This window comes from Ammodytes marinus, assembly GCF_949987685.1.
Source record: "Ammodytes marinus genome assembly, chromosome: 11".
In the NCBI taxonomy this organism is placed as follows: Eukaryota; Metazoa; Chordata; class Actinopteri; order Uranoscopiformes; family Ammodytidae; genus Ammodytes; species Ammodytes marinus.
Genome location: NC_137215.1, coordinates 11,292,681 through 11,309,265, shown reverse-complemented (window position 1 = coordinate 11,309,265; position 16,585 = coordinate 11,292,681). Strand labels below are relative to the sequence as shown.

General features: G+C 43.7%; 1 protein-coding gene across 1 annotated transcript; it reads left to right on the top strand.

The window, feature by feature from the left end:
* Positions 1-6,907: 6,907 nt before the first annotated feature.
* On the top strand, positions 6,908-15,205 carry zbtb18 (zinc finger and BTB domain containing 18). Its single transcript, XM_080036960.1, has 2 exons — positions 6,908-6,937; positions 12,331-15,205. The coding sequence occupies exon 2, from the start codon at positions 12,348-12,350 to the stop codon at positions 14,034-14,036; it is 1,689 nt and encodes a 562-aa protein (XP_079893086.1). The 5' UTR covers positions 6,908-6,937; positions 12,331-12,347; the 3' UTR covers positions 14,037-15,205.
* Positions 15,206-16,585: the final 1,380 nt, after the last annotated feature.

Here is a 16,585-nt window from a genome sequence, read left to right as displayed (position 1 = left end):
CTTACTCTGGTGATCCTGACTTCTGAGAACTGACTAATGACACTCCCATCAGCCACGGCTGTACTTTGGTTTTCATGCTAAAAAGCAGCATGCTAGCACGCCAAAAGAAGATCATGAACATGGTAAACATTGTATCTTCTAAACATCAGCATGCTCTCATTGTCATTGAATGTATATTATTATGCCAACCTAAGAATTTGGCTCAAACTGTGGTACTCACTGCTGTGTTGATTACAAGTACCAACAGCTTCAGGGAGCCGATAGCACTACTGAAGACAAGGGATTGGCATTTTCAGTCATTTCAATATTCGAGTAGGCCTACTCAGGGAAAATAAAACCGTGAGGTTTCCGACTGGAAACTAGGGCACTCGAATATGCCCATCCCTGCTCTAGCCTACTCTTGGTCTTGTTTATTTCTGGTATATGTTCTTATTTTCTATTTCTGGTATTTGTTTCTAATTTGTTGATTTAATAATACAATAAGAAGAGTTTGTAGACTGCTGAATCACTATGGAAGCCGTCAGGGTACTGACAAAGAAAACTACATTATATTATATCAATCATGACAGTAATGGATACTGGTGTCAATCAACACTTATTCATGTTCCCGAACACAGCAGTTTGATTGAGTGAAAAAAATGTATTACATTTTCTTAGGAGTATACTTGAAAGATGAAAAAAAGTATATTTTGGAAAGGAAAAATAACTAAAATGTCCAGCAGGGGGGTTTGTCTGTGGCAGGACGGCTGGCCAGATGTAGAGTCCCCCCCACCACTCCAGCCTACCGCCCACCACACACACACACACACACACCCTCTCCAAGCTCAGCGAGGGAACGGCCGGCTGGCTGTTGGCTTGGAGGCGCCATTAACCAATTTAGCTTCCAGATGTCCATCATACAGCCACAGCCAAGGCTGCACAGCTCTGTTCTATCTTCACACGCACAGGTGCAAACAACCCACACACAAACACACACACACACACACACACACACACACACACACACACACACACACACACACACACACACACACACACACACACACACACACACACACTCTGCTAAACTGTGATGTGCTGCTGCTGGGACACAAACAGATACATATAGAACAACTTCAGATGTACAGGACACATTCGCTCCAACACATCTCACACACAGCAGAGCCAGCTTCACTTGTGCTGCTCTGTGGTGTTTGAGAGAGAGAGAGAGAGAGAGAGAGTGAGAGAGAGAGAGAGAGAGAGAGAGAGAGAGAGATTTGATTGACAAGCATAAATCCTGATAAAACTGTGACTCACTCTTGATCATTTCTAAAATGATCCTCCGCCATCTGGAGGAAAGTGAGTTAAATACACAGTTGTTTCTCCTGATGTCTCGTCCCCCTGAGACATGAGCACACTCACATACATTAGAACGTGCTTTCTCTCTTTCTCTCTCTCACACACACACACACACACACGACACCACAACATGTCTAGAAAGGCTCACATTTGAGATTGAGCACACACATACACGTATTCACTTTCTTCAAATGGACAGATGCTGCACCTCTAGAGGCACAGAGACCCAGCAGCTGTTCCCCAGCCAGTCAGATGGGCTACCATTGGAAGTTCATGAATATTTTACACTCAGTCAAAATGGCTACATTCCAGACTCCGACAACAGCAGCCAGACTGGGCCAGATGATCAGATCATTAAACTATATGAACGGACTTCCTCCCACTGTCAGCTGAAAAAGAAAAAGCTGCTTGAATGTTTCTTGGGCGTTCAGATACGGGGAAGTTGGTGTTGGTTTTGTTTTATTGTAAAAGGTTTCTGACAGGGGGAGTTGGGTTTTTATTCTTTTGTATTTTAAGGCCAACATTTTTCATTCTTTGAATATTTTATGTGTAAAATATTCTTCACAGGTGAAAACCCTGCAGAAATTAAAACTACAGATCTTGTATCGTACTTTCAAAAAAAAAATATTATGAGAGGATAGATGTGCACACAATGATTCTTGTTATTTCACCTACAAAAGGCTGAAGTCTTTCCACGCTCATAGAATTACTCTTTCTCACAATGGCAGCTTGATCCAGGGTGTTGTGATCTGTATTTGGTTTTGGAAATGCTCCTCACCTTGAAAAAAAGTCCTCCTTGGTTGCAGAGAGGAAAGATGGCCTCCAATTGTACTGATAGAAATTGCTTCCATCTCTTGCCCCTCTGTCGGTCTCGGTCTTTGCCTTGGAGGGTGGATTGATCTCATCGGCTCCGGGGCTGAGATTCAAACATCTGTCTTCACCCCCCCTCCCTCCCCCTTTTCTCTGTCAGCCAACCAGTGTCTCCCTGAGTGTCTCCCCTCTTGCAGGCCCCTATTACAGGGCATGATGAGAGAAGCTGTGGGACACACTGTAAGAGGCAGCTGCAGGATCGGGGAGGCACATGGATGGTTTACAGAGTGGTGTAAGTGTCCCTCACAAGTACCAGGAGAGTATACAGGTGCTCTTGGCAACTCCAAACTGGAAAAAGACTGTTCTAAAAGTCTTGTATCAAATGTTTTTCACTAATCGTACGATCAACTTACTTTATGTTCTGTGCACAACAAAAAATGATTTGTCGAAGGAAGTGCCGCAATGATCTTAGATGCGGCGCTCTCTCCCTTTCACCCCCATGAGCTGCTTTTGTATAGCCTGGCATTCCCAGACCTGCCACTAGGCGCTGGCAAATAAAATTTGCTGCGCCTGTTGGTCTGGACACTCTCCATTGAAGCTTTTTCAGAAAGTCCAGAAATCCTGGCTCACGTTTCAATTGGTTCTATAATATGGGCGCGCCAGAGCCCTTTGTATGGTGCTCTGGGGCGGACGTAACCGGATGACGACAGTGACGTGCATGCGACGTCGAAGCCGTGATAGTAAACATCAAAGATGGCTGCGGATATGTTGTGTGAGTTTGAGACTGCTTTGGCCTCGACCCTTTACGATTTGGAAGACGGCACTCAAATCTTTCATTAGCAAGTAAGTGGAATGCTCTGCTTTGCCGACCGACCACGGCAAAAGTTTAATTTAACAGTTTAACAGCTGTTCGCTAAACGAACGGGGCTTAATACGTCACCTTGTGCATCGCTCTGATTGGTTGTAGTGCTATCCAACTGTGTGCAGTGGCATTTGAAATGCACGAGTAGGAGCCGCCCCTTGAGTTGGAAATTACTATTGATCGTGGCCCCAGACCCTCTATCGTTCAAGATATCAGGGTCTGGATTTCCAGGCTAGCTTTTGTATGGTTTTTGTTTCATTATTTCGGCCCCCTGCTGCTTTGAAGCAACGCAAAACAATTTATAGTGACAGTCTTTGTGTGAACTGATCATTTTGTAGAAATCTGTTTAGTATTAAAAAATTGTGTGAGGGTATTAAAATAAATTGATAATTAATGCTGGCAAAGAAGGGCAGAATCTGTGAAGCATACAGTCGTAATGTCTCAGGGATGGCCAGAGGTTTTCTTCCCAATCACTTCTTCTGCCAGATTCATAAACTGCATTTTCTCTGCTTCACACCAAGAAAATAAACCTGAATTCATGACTATGTGCTTCAGGGAGGACTGAATTAAAACGCTGAATATTTATCACATGCCAACACAAATACAGAAAAAATAAAAAAGTAGACTGATGGTGGGACAAAGGCAGCAACAGTATGTCAGGCAACAGTAGACACATTTTGATTTTAAGCAGAAGAAAGTCTTCATCAGTCACTTTAATAAACCTCATTCTTTTCCCTTCTCTTTTCATTTGAATTGTAATCGCTCAGTAATTACTTCATTTATTTCGCCTGTGCATCTACTTTTTGATGTTTTCCTTGTATCTATTATTTACTTCTCTGTGATCCATGGAACTCAACTGTATACATGGTGAGAATTCAAGTGTAAAACATGGGATCTACAGCGACCTCCAGAGGTGGAAAGTAGAAAATCAGACAAATACAAATCCTGTATTTACAAACACATAAGCAAATAAGTCAGACCCTAACTAACAAAGTTATTTTCTTATATTGCGTGATGTATAAGTACCATTTAAATGAATCAAACAACAGGTTGTCATCGTTATGACAATGAAGATTTGAGGGATATGACTGATTCCCCTATTAATATATGAGACTTTTTGTGGTCAGTATTAAGTATAAAAAGCAAAGTAAATCCAAACCCACCCTAACCCTAAAAAACTTTAGCAGAAGTGATGTGAATACAAGTCATACTTCAATGTCCCCCCCCACCTTCTGCTTTGTCTTTATTATATATATTTAATAATTAAGAGAAAATTATATTTAAAACAAGGAGCCTAATATTCAGTGATGGTGCTCAAAATGGTCGGACTACTTTATATTTATTGCTCAAATTAGCTAATAGTTTTGAAAGTCTATGTGCTTTAATCCAATTTTTCTGTGCAGTCCTCATGCTGAACTGTCCGTTCCCCGTGGGCCTAATTGTATTTTTCCTGCACGAACAAGGGGCTCATTGTGACGTGCTGGTAACGTGGATGCCCAAATTGATAGACACATAACAGGGTCATCATTCATTTGCATCTGAACAATTCCTTCAGCTATGACACCGGATCGTGTGAATTCATTACCATACAGGGCTGCAGTTCATCCAGCCATCTATTAGTAACGCCAATTAGTTTACTGGGACAGGTTTAGAGGATGCAAATGGGCCCGCAGACTCGCTCGGGATACCAGAGCTGCCCAAACGTTTTCACGTCAAGGCTCCCATGGCAGACGTTCAATGGCGGTTTGTGTCCCAGTGACCCAGGTTTGGGGGGGATTTTTTAATACATTTTGTAGGCTATATGCATCCTAATTTGTATTCAATGTTTGATTTTAGTCTATTTATGATGACCTCCCCTATGCATTTAAGCTTGTTTTAACACAATTAACTTGTTGTCCACTGTTTTAACTTTTGTGTTAAGTCCCATGGGTGCCCAGGTTTGCGCATTTGAACACCCATTTCTTACAGGTTTCCTTTTTTTCTGACCAGGGATAATCTCATGCTATTGATGTTGCTCTGTGTAGATTTGCTTTTTTTCCTCTTGGATGTTATAAACTTACAACCCAAATGTGTGCAACCGTGCAGCACTTGACACCGCAAAAGACACTCATAAGCAGCATACAAAACAAAACTCATGAACATGAACTGGAGGGGCCCCAAAAAAAACAATTGCAGTGACAAACTAAATGAATAGATATCTAAGCTTTCTGTGAAGGAAAAGACCAGTGCTTTGTGAATACATGCAACAGCCTGTCTATTGTAATTGGCCACCTACAGGTTAAACAGGCCTTGCCACATGAAGCATCCGCATGTCTTGAGGAAGGCACAACAAGTCAATGGTTTTACATGAAGGCACCATGCTGGCGGAAATAAAACCTGTTATATTCGTCAGCATACAATAGTCATTTAAAAAACAACATTTATTTGACTCTCTATTTGCTAAACAAACTGCTCGATACATAGCTTTTGACACTGAAGGCTTGTCCTTTCTAATCATCTGACAGAATAAACTGACAGCAGCCGTGCATGTAAACTGAATCAATGCTGATGGAGTTGTACAGACGCTATCATGACATATGGAACAAAAAGGACATCGTCCTCATTATGGCAATTACTTCTCTTTTGAATTGTTATATGGTGTACTGTAATGGGCTGAAAAATCCAAAGATAAAATCCATAAATTAATTAAATGTAATATTTGCAATCTTTACTGTCTACTTTGCATCCAACTGCTGCACAACAATTTCCTTTAGGATGACTAAAAAGTCTAATTTACTGAAGGTAGGCCTATAGCTTAAACAGCTCCATTATTAGTTATCCCTTGTTTTTTGATTTTATCTTTTTAACACATTGTTGCTTTTATTCTTTTCTCATTGGATTTGTTGACAATAATAACAAATATATAAATAAAACATTTAACAGCATTTTTTTCCTGTAATAACAGACTTTTTCAGACCATGTTTGTCTTTGTTTTGTTTTAAGGCCTTCCTGTAGGAAAAATGCATCAGTTTAATTTTCCCTTGTGATAACGGATATCTTATCTTATGTTGTTAACAAGTTGGATTTTGTAATTTTTAATGGCGTTTGTCAATAGTTAGAAATAATAGGAATCTTACCAGCATTTGATCTGCAATCAGAGCCTTTTGGAGACACTGCTTCTTCTGCCTCTAGAAGTGGTGCAACTGTTTTTAACGCCATTGATATGGCTAATATAGGCTAGCCTATATTTTTTTCCGGTGGCAAATAGTGTAACTACAAGTTGTTATAGCCTACATGCGGCTGGAGACAAACTGGGGTTTCCCCCCCTGTCAAGGTGGTGCACCTGCTCACGTCAGCTCCGCCCCAGCCTCCCCCATCCGTGACTACAGTACCCATGCGGCACCGCGCAGCTCTCCACTCTCTCTCGCTCTCCGCTGCGCCAGTCCGCCTCACCGACTCACAGAACCAGTTGGTTTGGCCCGGTTTGGCCCAGCTTCTTCTTTTTTATTCTTTGCTGGCTCCTCACTGTGTGTGAGCGTGCTGCTGCTACTGCTACTGTTGTGGCTGCTGCCTGGTGTCAACCTACGCCGACGACGTGAAGAAGAAGAGAAGAAGAGAAGAAGACATATCCCTCCCCTCTCCTCTCCCCTTCTGACGGCCGCTTCCAATTTGCCTTCACTTGCCTCTTCTCCGGCACCATTGGCTTCCGCTCCGTGCCAGTCAACTCGCCTGCTTCTCCCCGAGCCCCGAGTTGAAGCAGCAACAGCTCGGAAACATCTGGCCGCCGCAGAGTGCTACAGACTCCCCCGTCCCTCCACCGCCTTGTTCGCTGGCTTGCGTGCCTCGCCTCGGCAGCCTTGTTATGGAAATTAGTCCAAAGTAAGTCTAGTTTTGACTGCCAAGGAAAAAGAAAAAAAGAGGATTTGAAGACGTCGGACCGTGTTGTCTGTAAGTGCTGCTTCTAATACACCGGAGGAGTCCGCTTATAGGAGGCTCAGGATAGGGGAGAGAGAGAGGGTGGGTTACGGAGGGGAAAAAGTAGCTAAACCTTCCTTAGCATGACTGTGTTGTCTCCAAGCACTAATAGTTGCCATGTTAGCTGTCCCCGTGCGGTGTTTTAGCAGCTGTTGTCACAGCACCGGGGCCTCGACTACAACTGTAAATAGCTCAATATTGGAGCCTCTTCGCTTTACTTTTGTTAGCCGTGGTCGGGCTACAGCTAGCTGCGTGGGTCAGTGTGTCTCTGTCTCTGTGTATGTTATGTCTTCTTCGAGGAAATTAATTACGGTCTTCTACTGTCTTTGTAGTTTGTCTCTCAGCCAGCTCGATCAGCTGTAGCCTAACATTACTTTGGTTCGTATGCTCATTTCCTCCTATACAAACAAAACAGTCAGGTCGTGTTTGAGAATTTTTAAAACCTGCTTTAAATTGAGTTAAAAGCGCGTATTAGTCTTATTTAGCCTATTACTAATGTATTGGTCGCATGGCACACAGCTGTGAGGGCAGGTGTTATAAACAGCACTGTCACAGTGTTAAATTGTGTCAAAGTGTAGCATTGAAATAGTAGCCTACATGAGTGGTCGCAGGAGTCGCACGAGTTTTCTAACACTAATTAAAAATGCCATATGCAACTTTAATTAAAGTTTAAGGCTGCATTTTTAACTAAGCTGATTGATGATTGTAGAAGTTGCAGTCGACCAATTTTTTAAAGTAGGCTAATATATTCAGTCAACTGACGGTTAATTGTGAAACATTATTAATCTTAAAGTTGACTATAGGATAGGCCTATATTACCCAGAAATGTGTTATTAACTTATAAATGTTGTAGGCTATTAGGCCTACACATTAGAAAACCAAGAAAAAAAACTTTAATATAGTTTATTTGATTAGAGGCAATTCAACATTTTATTTCCTTTTTTTAGATGACAATTTTTTTAATAAGGTGATGTGTGGTTTTGCTGTCTTAGTCTGTTCAACTTATTTAAATGTTTTTGAAGCAGATTAAAGACACAAAAAAAATTAAAATGAAAGTAGCTGTGTTCCTGCTACACTGTTAGTAAAGAGCTCTTGGTCAACCTCCTAAACTTGAACACTGTCACTGAAATGAAAGTGAAATAAGGCTGTTGTAATAAGTTTCTCCCCGGCTTATTAAAGGCTCGTCTACCTTTTGTTTAGGATTTCATTCTCACTCATTAGGTTCTTTCTTTATGACTTGTTCCCATTGTTTGCCCAATTAATTTTTGTTCATGTCAGCTGTCCGAAGGGTCTGAGCAGGGGGGGTAGGAGGGGACGGTGGCTTGATGGATGGATGGACGAATGAGTGAGTGCGTGAATGAATGCAAGACGAGGCAGCGGCGCTGAACCGTAAAGAAGTGGAAAACAATATCAGCAGCGTGCGTCTGTAAAGTTGCATTTGCCTTTGTTTATGGTTACTGAGAGGGGACAGAAGGAAAGACAGAGGGAGTATTTAAACATTTCACCACACAAGGAAAAAGTAAAAAAAAAAAAAGAAGTTCTGACTCAGAAGTCTTTGTATAGCCTATATACTGTTAACGTTTCCTGATAGTTTTAGTAGCAGTGGGTGCATGATTTGTTGAGTACACTCTTTTCTGTGTCCCCCCCAAAGCATCCCGCTGTATTTACTCATTTTTCCCAGAGAGAAAAAGGGGGGGAGAGGGAGAAACGGAGAGACAAAGTTGCGTGGTGTTGGTAGAATGAAAGAGGAGTCTGGTGGCAGGAGTGTAGAGGAGGCAGCATATGGCTGTAGAAAGAGCACAGCTGGAGGTAGCATCTCCATCTGAGGATGATGTCAGAGCAGCTGACAGGCTGCCATCCACCCCACCTCCTCCTCCGTCCCTCCACCCCTCCCCAGTCCTTTATTGTGTGTCTCAGCGGCAGCCTGGGAGAGTTAGTGCTGTGTTGGTGTGTGTGTGTGTGTGTGTGTGTGTGTGTGTGTGTGTGTGTGTGCGTGCGTGTGGGTGTGTGTGTGTGTGGCTGCCGATCAGCGCCAGTTAGGAGGAGGAGGAGGGAGGGAGGTGGTATCTCGTTCCCCCCCAACATCTCCTCCACTTTGCATCTGTCCCTCGCAGTTTGAACAGCGTGGTGTTTTTTTTTCTTCTTCTTTGCCTGCCTGCCTGCCTGCCTGCCTGCCTCCCTCTTCTTCTTCTCTCCTCTTCTACCCACTCATTGATTCAGAGAGAGAGAGAGAGGTACACAGCCATTCCCAGCCAGAGAGCGCAGCTATTCTGCTACAGTGGAGTTAATCAAGTTGATGCATACTGCTGCAGGTATTGTTTTGTGTGTGTGTGTTGTTTGTGCTTGCATTGTGAGTGACTACAGCGGGAGAGTGCGTGGTAGCAGCGGAGCAGTTATTTTGTTTTGTTGTGGGGATCTCCGGTGGTGTGTCAAACCAGTGTGATCGCTGTGTGTGAAACTGCTGGTGAGTGCTTCAGTAGTAAACTCGTGTTGGTTCGGTGATGCCTGTCTGAGTGGTAATTGCAGTCCGGGAAATTCTCTGCTGTGTTTTTAGTTGGTGCTCTAGAGACCTGCAGTTAAATCCCGGTTATTGTTTGGCTTTTTTTTTTCCTATTTTAGTATTCAGGCTTTTTTTGTTGTTCAGACGCTCATTAATTTAAAAGCAAAGTAACAACGGAGAAAACAGTTTGTTGTTTTTTTAATAGATTTTTCTTTTCTTTTTTTTTACCGTTTCATTCAAGTGAAATATTAATTAAAAGTAATGTTTTTTAAACATTTTAATTTAAGAAAAAGATTTGGTCCTTTTTATTTTTTATATAATAAAGTTAAATATCCAGCAAGTTAAGAAGTAAAAAATCAGGATTTCTTTTCATGTTCCTTTTAGTAAAAGGGCAAAAAAGAAACTCAGCAGTTATTTAATCATAACAATCTAATCCTTTTTTTCCTTTCAGTTAACTCTGACTCGCTGTAAAAATTCTTGAAAGCATGTGCGCTCTTTTTTTTTTTTTCTCCCCTCCTCTCCTGTCGGCTGGAGTGGAGGAGACTAATTTAGAAGTTGCAGATTTGAGCTTCCTGAATTGGCTAGACAGCTGTAATCGCACTCCCTCCTAGTCTTAATCTCTTTATCTGGCTAGCAGCTGCCATATGGCCCCCGTCAGCTGGATCAGATGTGGGTAAGCCAGCCTCCCTCCCCGCCCTCCCAGCCCAGGCCGGCCGTCCCAGCCTCTCTCTCTCTCTCTCCCTGCCCTTCTGTGTGTGTGGGTGTCTCTCACTCTGGCCGGGGCCCGGGTGACGACGGGGCTGCTGCCCTCCTGAGCCTCCGCCGACGGCTCGCTTCCCCACAGCCGTCTTTATTTTTAGCCATCTTTAAGGATTAGGATTGATGCTGTGACGAGCAGGGCACTTACAGTGATTGTACTGTAAATCTTCCCTTCTGGGTGGAGGGCGAGGGGGGTTAAGGGAGAGGGCAGTTTCTACAACGGGGCGGATGTGAAGGGTTTTTCTTTAAGGATTCAGATGGAAAGGAGTGCGTGATTGACAGATAGTGTGTGTGTGTTTGGAAAGAGGAGGAGGTGGCAGAGGGGTTAGGCTGGACAGAGGGGAGTGAGGGGGGGGGGGCTGGGAGGTGGTACACCCTTGTCCCCGTAAGCCCCCTCATTAAAAGCAGTCCAACGAGCTGGGGGGCAATCACACACGCACACACGCACACACACACACACACACACACACACACACACACACACACACACACACACACACACACACACACACACTGACTGGCAGACACTGACATTCTTGGTTTGGCTTCATTCAAACGAGGTGATTTAACTGCTTTGGTTAACACAGTGCAGAGCGGGACCGATGTATTTTCTCAGGCACGGCAAATCAACTTGGTTAACAGGTGGGACTGAATGATTTTACACATTCATTTCCGTTATCGCCGTCTGTCATCTGCAATTTTTGCCTAATTAGATGTTAATTTAATTTAATTCATCAACTAGATCAATTCTACACTCGTTTTTCAAAGGACAGCTAAAGAAAAATTGCTGCAAATAATAAAAAAAAAGCTCAATCCCCCCTACCCTTGTGTAATCTTAAACCCAAAGCTGCCACTAGCAGGTTAAAGGAGGGACAAGCTGTTTTGTTTTAAACAGTGGTGCTATTTCAATTGGCCAGTTTTTGCTGCTCGACTTAGCCTGTGGAGGTGGTTGGAAGGTAGGCTGGTACTAAAGTGTGTGTGTGTTTGTTGTGTACGAGAGGACAGCGTGTGCAGCTGAAAGCCGGTTACCTAAAAGGGCTGTGCCAGGCCAAAGTGGGTTAATAAAAATAACCAGCGTAGGAGCAGCGACAATCCAGGAGTGCAGGCAGAGGAGTTAGAGAGATACGGAGAGAGAGAGAGAGAGAGAGAGAGAACAGAGTGGAAGAATCTGTCTCGTGCTTTACCTGAGATTGAGTCTTTCTGTGGGTAAAAACTGAATCTGTGATTATTCTTTAATTAAACTTTTAATTTGAATTATATTTTGAATTATATAATCATCCATTTTTCCTCTTTTCCCCTTTTCTTTGCATCAAATTTAAAATAAAGTAAAGCAACACAGATATAAAATGAGCATTTGGCATCGTTGTACCAAGGAATGTGTGCACGACTTAACGGTCACCTGCTTTGGGTTTTTTGAATCCGAGCAGAAACATATCTGCTGATGTGAAAAGGTCACTACTGAACATCAAAAATAGAATTTGATTTTAAATATTCATGGTATATTTGTTGGATGGTTTGTATTATTTTAACACATTTCTTATGTGTTAAGAAACGTTAATTTTCTTTTTTTCTCGGGCTCCTTGTTTTTACTGACCTGCGTTCTCCGATGTGTTTCTTGACGCTCTTGGTTCTCTCTGCGGTTTGTTGTCCCGCGTCACATACCATATGTGTTTCTGGCACTTCTCTCTTGCGTTTCTCCGTTTTTAATTTTAATTGGCCTAATTTTGTTTGCAAGAATTTCATTTCTAACACACAACCCTACGAGAGGATTAAAACAGTGTCACAATCTCTACACTTGCCTTGACTTTTTCCTCAGATATTTTTCATTTTACAAAGTTTGGAGTCTTGCCTATTCTTACAATGTCTTTGATTTTGATATCTTTGAGTTTGAATTTTCTCTTGTCGGTTTTGCTTTGAAAAAGTAAATACTTGGTTTATATTTCCGTATATTTACCTTAACTGAAACAAATATTTGATTCAAAATACAACACCTAAGAAACCTTGCCAAACTATTTTTAAAACACATTCAGTGTTAATAAAATGTGTAAGAGACTTTTTATCAGATGTATCTGACTGTGACTTTGTTTGTGTGTGTGTGTGTGTGCAGGTTATGAGGACAGCAGGATGGAGTTCCCAGACCACAGCAGACATTTACTTCAGTGTCTGAGTGAGCAGCGGCACCAGGGCTTCCTGTGTGACTCCACAGTGCTTGTGGGTGATGTCCAGTTCCGGGCCCACCGTGCTGTGTTGGCCTCCTGCAGCATGTACTTCCACCTCTTCTACAAGGACCAGCTGGACAAGAGAGACGTGGTGCACCTCAACAATGACATCGTGACGGCCCCGGCCTTCTCCCTGCTCCTGGAGTTCATGTATGAGGGCAAGCTGCAGTTCCAGGACCTTCCTGTAGAGGATGTGCTGGCAGCGGCCAGCTACTTGCACATGTATGACATTGTGAAGGTGTGTAAGAAACGCTTGAAGCAGAAGGCCACCACGGAGGCCGACAGCACGCGCAGAGAGGATGACGGTGGCTCCAGCTGCTCCGATAAGGCTGACAGTCTATCAGAGGCTTCTCCGGGCCGGCCGGCTACAGCAGACCTGCTGCACAGTGATGAAGAGGAGGAGACCAAAGCTGCACCGCTGTGGCTGAGGCTGCCCTCTGCAGACAGACCAGGGACACCGGCCATGGCTACATCCAGCCCACGCCATGCAGAGGCAGAGATGCAAGGTGCTGAAGGAGGGAAGCTGCTCTCCCCGGCCGGCAGCCCCACCAGCTCCTCCGGCTCCCTCTCCCAGAGGTCCCAGAGGTCCCAGCGCTCTGTGAGCTCCCGTGGAGCCCACAGGGGCAGGAGGGTGTCCAACGATGCAGCTGACTGTGTCCTGGACCTGTCGGTCAAGCCCATTGCAGGTAGCAATCACAGTAACCACCACCAGTCCTATTTCAGCGGAACAGCTACACCGGACAGCCTCCAGAGCCCATTGGCTGTGAGGGTGAAGGTGGAGAGGGGTGTGGCTTCAGATGAGGAAGAGGAACTGGGAGGCAGGGACTATGACATGGAGCACAGCGGCATCACCAAGGCCACGATTCCCAGCACCAACGGGGGTCTGAGCCACCACGGGGTGGGAGGGCCTCTGTCGGCCCAGCGCAGGCTAGGTCTGGAGGCTCACCTGTCTGCTCTGAGAGAGGCGTCTCTGGCCTCAGAGCTGGAGAGGGACGAGAAGCCTAACCACACGGCAGACCATGAGGACATAATGGGGGCTGAGAGCGAGCGGGCCCAGGCCGAGGTGGCCGGCATGGATAGTTCCCTTCTGCCGTACGTCTCCAACATGCTGTCGGGTCAACACACACAGGTCTTCATGTGCCCGCTGTGTAACAAGGTTTTCCCCTCGCCGCACATCCTCCAGCTTCACCTCAGCTCCCACTTCAGGGAGCAGGAGGGCATCCGCGCCAAGCCGGCCGGAGACGTCAATGTGCCCACCTGCACCATCTGCAGCAAGACCTTCTCCTGCATGTACACGCTCAAGCGCCACGAGCGGACACACTCCGGTGAGAAACCCTACACCTGCACCACCTGCGGCAAGAGCTTCCAGTACTCACACAACCTCAGCCGCCACGCAGTGGTGCACACACGTGAGAAGCCGCACGCCTGCAAGTGGTGCGAGCGGCGCTTCACGCAGTCCGGGGACCTCTACCGACACATTCGGAAGTTCCACTGCGAACTGGTCAACTCGCTGTCAGTGAAGAGTGAACCGCTGGCACTGCCCAATGTCAGGGACTGGGCCATTGAGGACAGTTCCCAGGAACTGTGGAAGTAGAAACAGACTGCTGAGTTTGAAAAAGGGAAAGAGAGCAGAGAGGCAAGGGGAGCTGAAAGGGAGCTGGCAAAGTTTGATATTTGGGGTTCAAGTGAGTCATGTTCTTGTGTGTCGCAAAATCTCATTCAATTGCACTTTAATAGCACATGAAAATGTTACTACTGAGTTTTTTTTGTCGTTGCTGTTTGGGCTAATTTGGTTTATTTAATTTTATTCTGAACTCTTATTTTTATTTGTAATAAGTTGAGTTTGGTGGTTTTCGTTGCGTCTGAGGACATGCGTCCCATTTAGAATGTCTTGCCTTTTTAAAGAATTGTCCACTCCATCGCTGTCAAGGTAACGGTTCCTAATTCCACAGACGGCAAACACCACTGCAGGAGTTCATGTCCAACACACTGAAGTGAAATAGCATTACAATACACTAAACGGGTACTGTGAGCAGCACACGTCGATACCACCACACACACACAGTTTGAAGAAGTGTGTGAGTGTTTGTGTGCGTGTTCGCGTGTATGTGTGTGTGATACTGCACTACTCTGGCAAAATTTCACCTGAGGTGTGTGTGTGTGTGTGTGTGTGTGTGTGTGTATGAGTGTGTTTTGAGTGTTAATTTTATTTTCTACTGGCATGGAGGTGTCGTTGGCGAAGCGCTCCCCGCTTCTCTTGTTAAGCTCTTTGGGGTTGTGTGTTCAGGGGAAAGCTGACTGACTGACAGACACACTGATGGCACTCATGCAATGCACAGCCTCCTTTTTTCACTTCCAATCAATTTGAAGTATTTTCTAGAAAATGTAAAGACCTTTACAAATTATTATAATAATTATTATTATTGTTATTAATAGAATTTTTTCTTAAATGTAGCTGGCAGTCTTTAAAACATCTCTTGTTGAAAAGGTATTTAATTTAAGTTTGTTGTATATTGTTCTGCTATAGTTTTAGAAATTTAATCCGTTACAATTTTTTCTTTTTAAATTAATGATCATTATTAATATTAATATTATTTTGTTACTTATTTTGTAATGGGACCTGCTGTTGTTGCATGACGTCCAAACTTGTATATTTTAAAAGGAAAATGTGAATTTGCTGTATTACTGTACACATTGTAATTGATCAAATATTTGACGATGGGCTTTTCATTTTTTTTTTTTTTTTTTTTTGTGAATACTACTCCAGGGTGCAGTCTGTTGAAAACTGAATATTATTCACACGACTTTGGGGGGAAACATGCATGAACATTTGATTTTGTCTTAAATCTTTAAGTTGTGTTTTTTTTTTGCATTTGGGGTGGGAGGGAAATGTTTGAACGTAACACTTTTGACAGTGAAAAGTTGAATTTTACTCGTCGTTGGTCTGTCGCTGGGCTCCTATAGAAGAATGTTACCGAATGTGATTCAGTCGGATGTTGAAGCGATATGATGAAGCATTTTAAGCCTGAGTCTATATGCACTGATCTCTCTGCTGTGTGTGTGTGTGTGTGTGTGTGTGTGCGTGTGTGCGTGTGTGTGTGTTTATGAGAGTGTGGCTTGGTTGCTACCAGTCAATTTAACCTACTGAAGATCTACGTCCACTCAGCACTTCCTGCTCCTGCTCCTCCTCAGGCGTTAAAAATGTCTCCACTGCTGTATGCTTTGTTTTCCATCTCTCGTGTCTCTTCCTCCTCCTATATGGCTCTGACTCGGCTAAAGCGTGAAGAATAACGGGGGAGAGAAAGAGGAAAAAAAGGAGAGAGGTTGAAATTGAGCTGAAAGTTGAAGGGTCAGATATCTTTGTCACACCGTTTGCGTCACGTTAAGCCGAACCCAGTCAGTGCAGCGCATTTCACATTCAAGACGCAGTGGCTTGATAGTGATAATGTTTGTGTGGGTGTGTGTGTGTGTTTTCCTCTTAAAAACATAATCCTTACTTTGACGGGAGATAATTGGCATGCCTGAATGCACCTTTTTAAGCTAAAAGACATGAAATCAGATTTTTTGATGAAAAGATGCCTTTATTTAAAAAAAAACATTTCTGACATATGGAAGTATTTGATACTGTAGAGCACTGGGAAAAATGTGTATGAATTTATCAGAAAATGATGTCTTATTATATTTTGATCAAGTTTTTTTTAATTTGTATGTGAATGTTGTGCTTGGTTTTGGGGCTACTTCAGTTTAATATTTTTTTTTCTACATCTGTATCTGAAAATATTTTGACATAATTTTCAAAATAATGGTCAAGCGTTATACAATCCAAAAAAAACATTTGACATAGAGGTAAAAAAAAAGAAAGACCGCTCCACATTTCCCCCTTACTTGGGTGTGTGCGTGTGTGTGTGTGCGTATATTTATGTATTTGAGTGTGTGTGTGATTGTGTGTGTGTGGCGGATTGGGTGGTTGTATGTGCCGCCCAGTCATCTGGTGGCACCTACAGGCTTTGCCAATGCAATTGTGTGGGTGACACTGCGGCAGTTTGCACCGCTTCGTCTAATTTTTTTGAATGTTATTTTCATCTCTCAAAATGTTATTTCTTCACTGGCAGCGTCTCTGCATATGGGCTCACTCCATCCTGC

Coding starts and splice junctions, on each gene's coding strand:
- zbtb18 (XM_080036960.1), top strand. CDS start 12,348: ATGGAGTTCCCAGACCACAGCAGACATTTACTTCAGTGTCTGAGTGAG.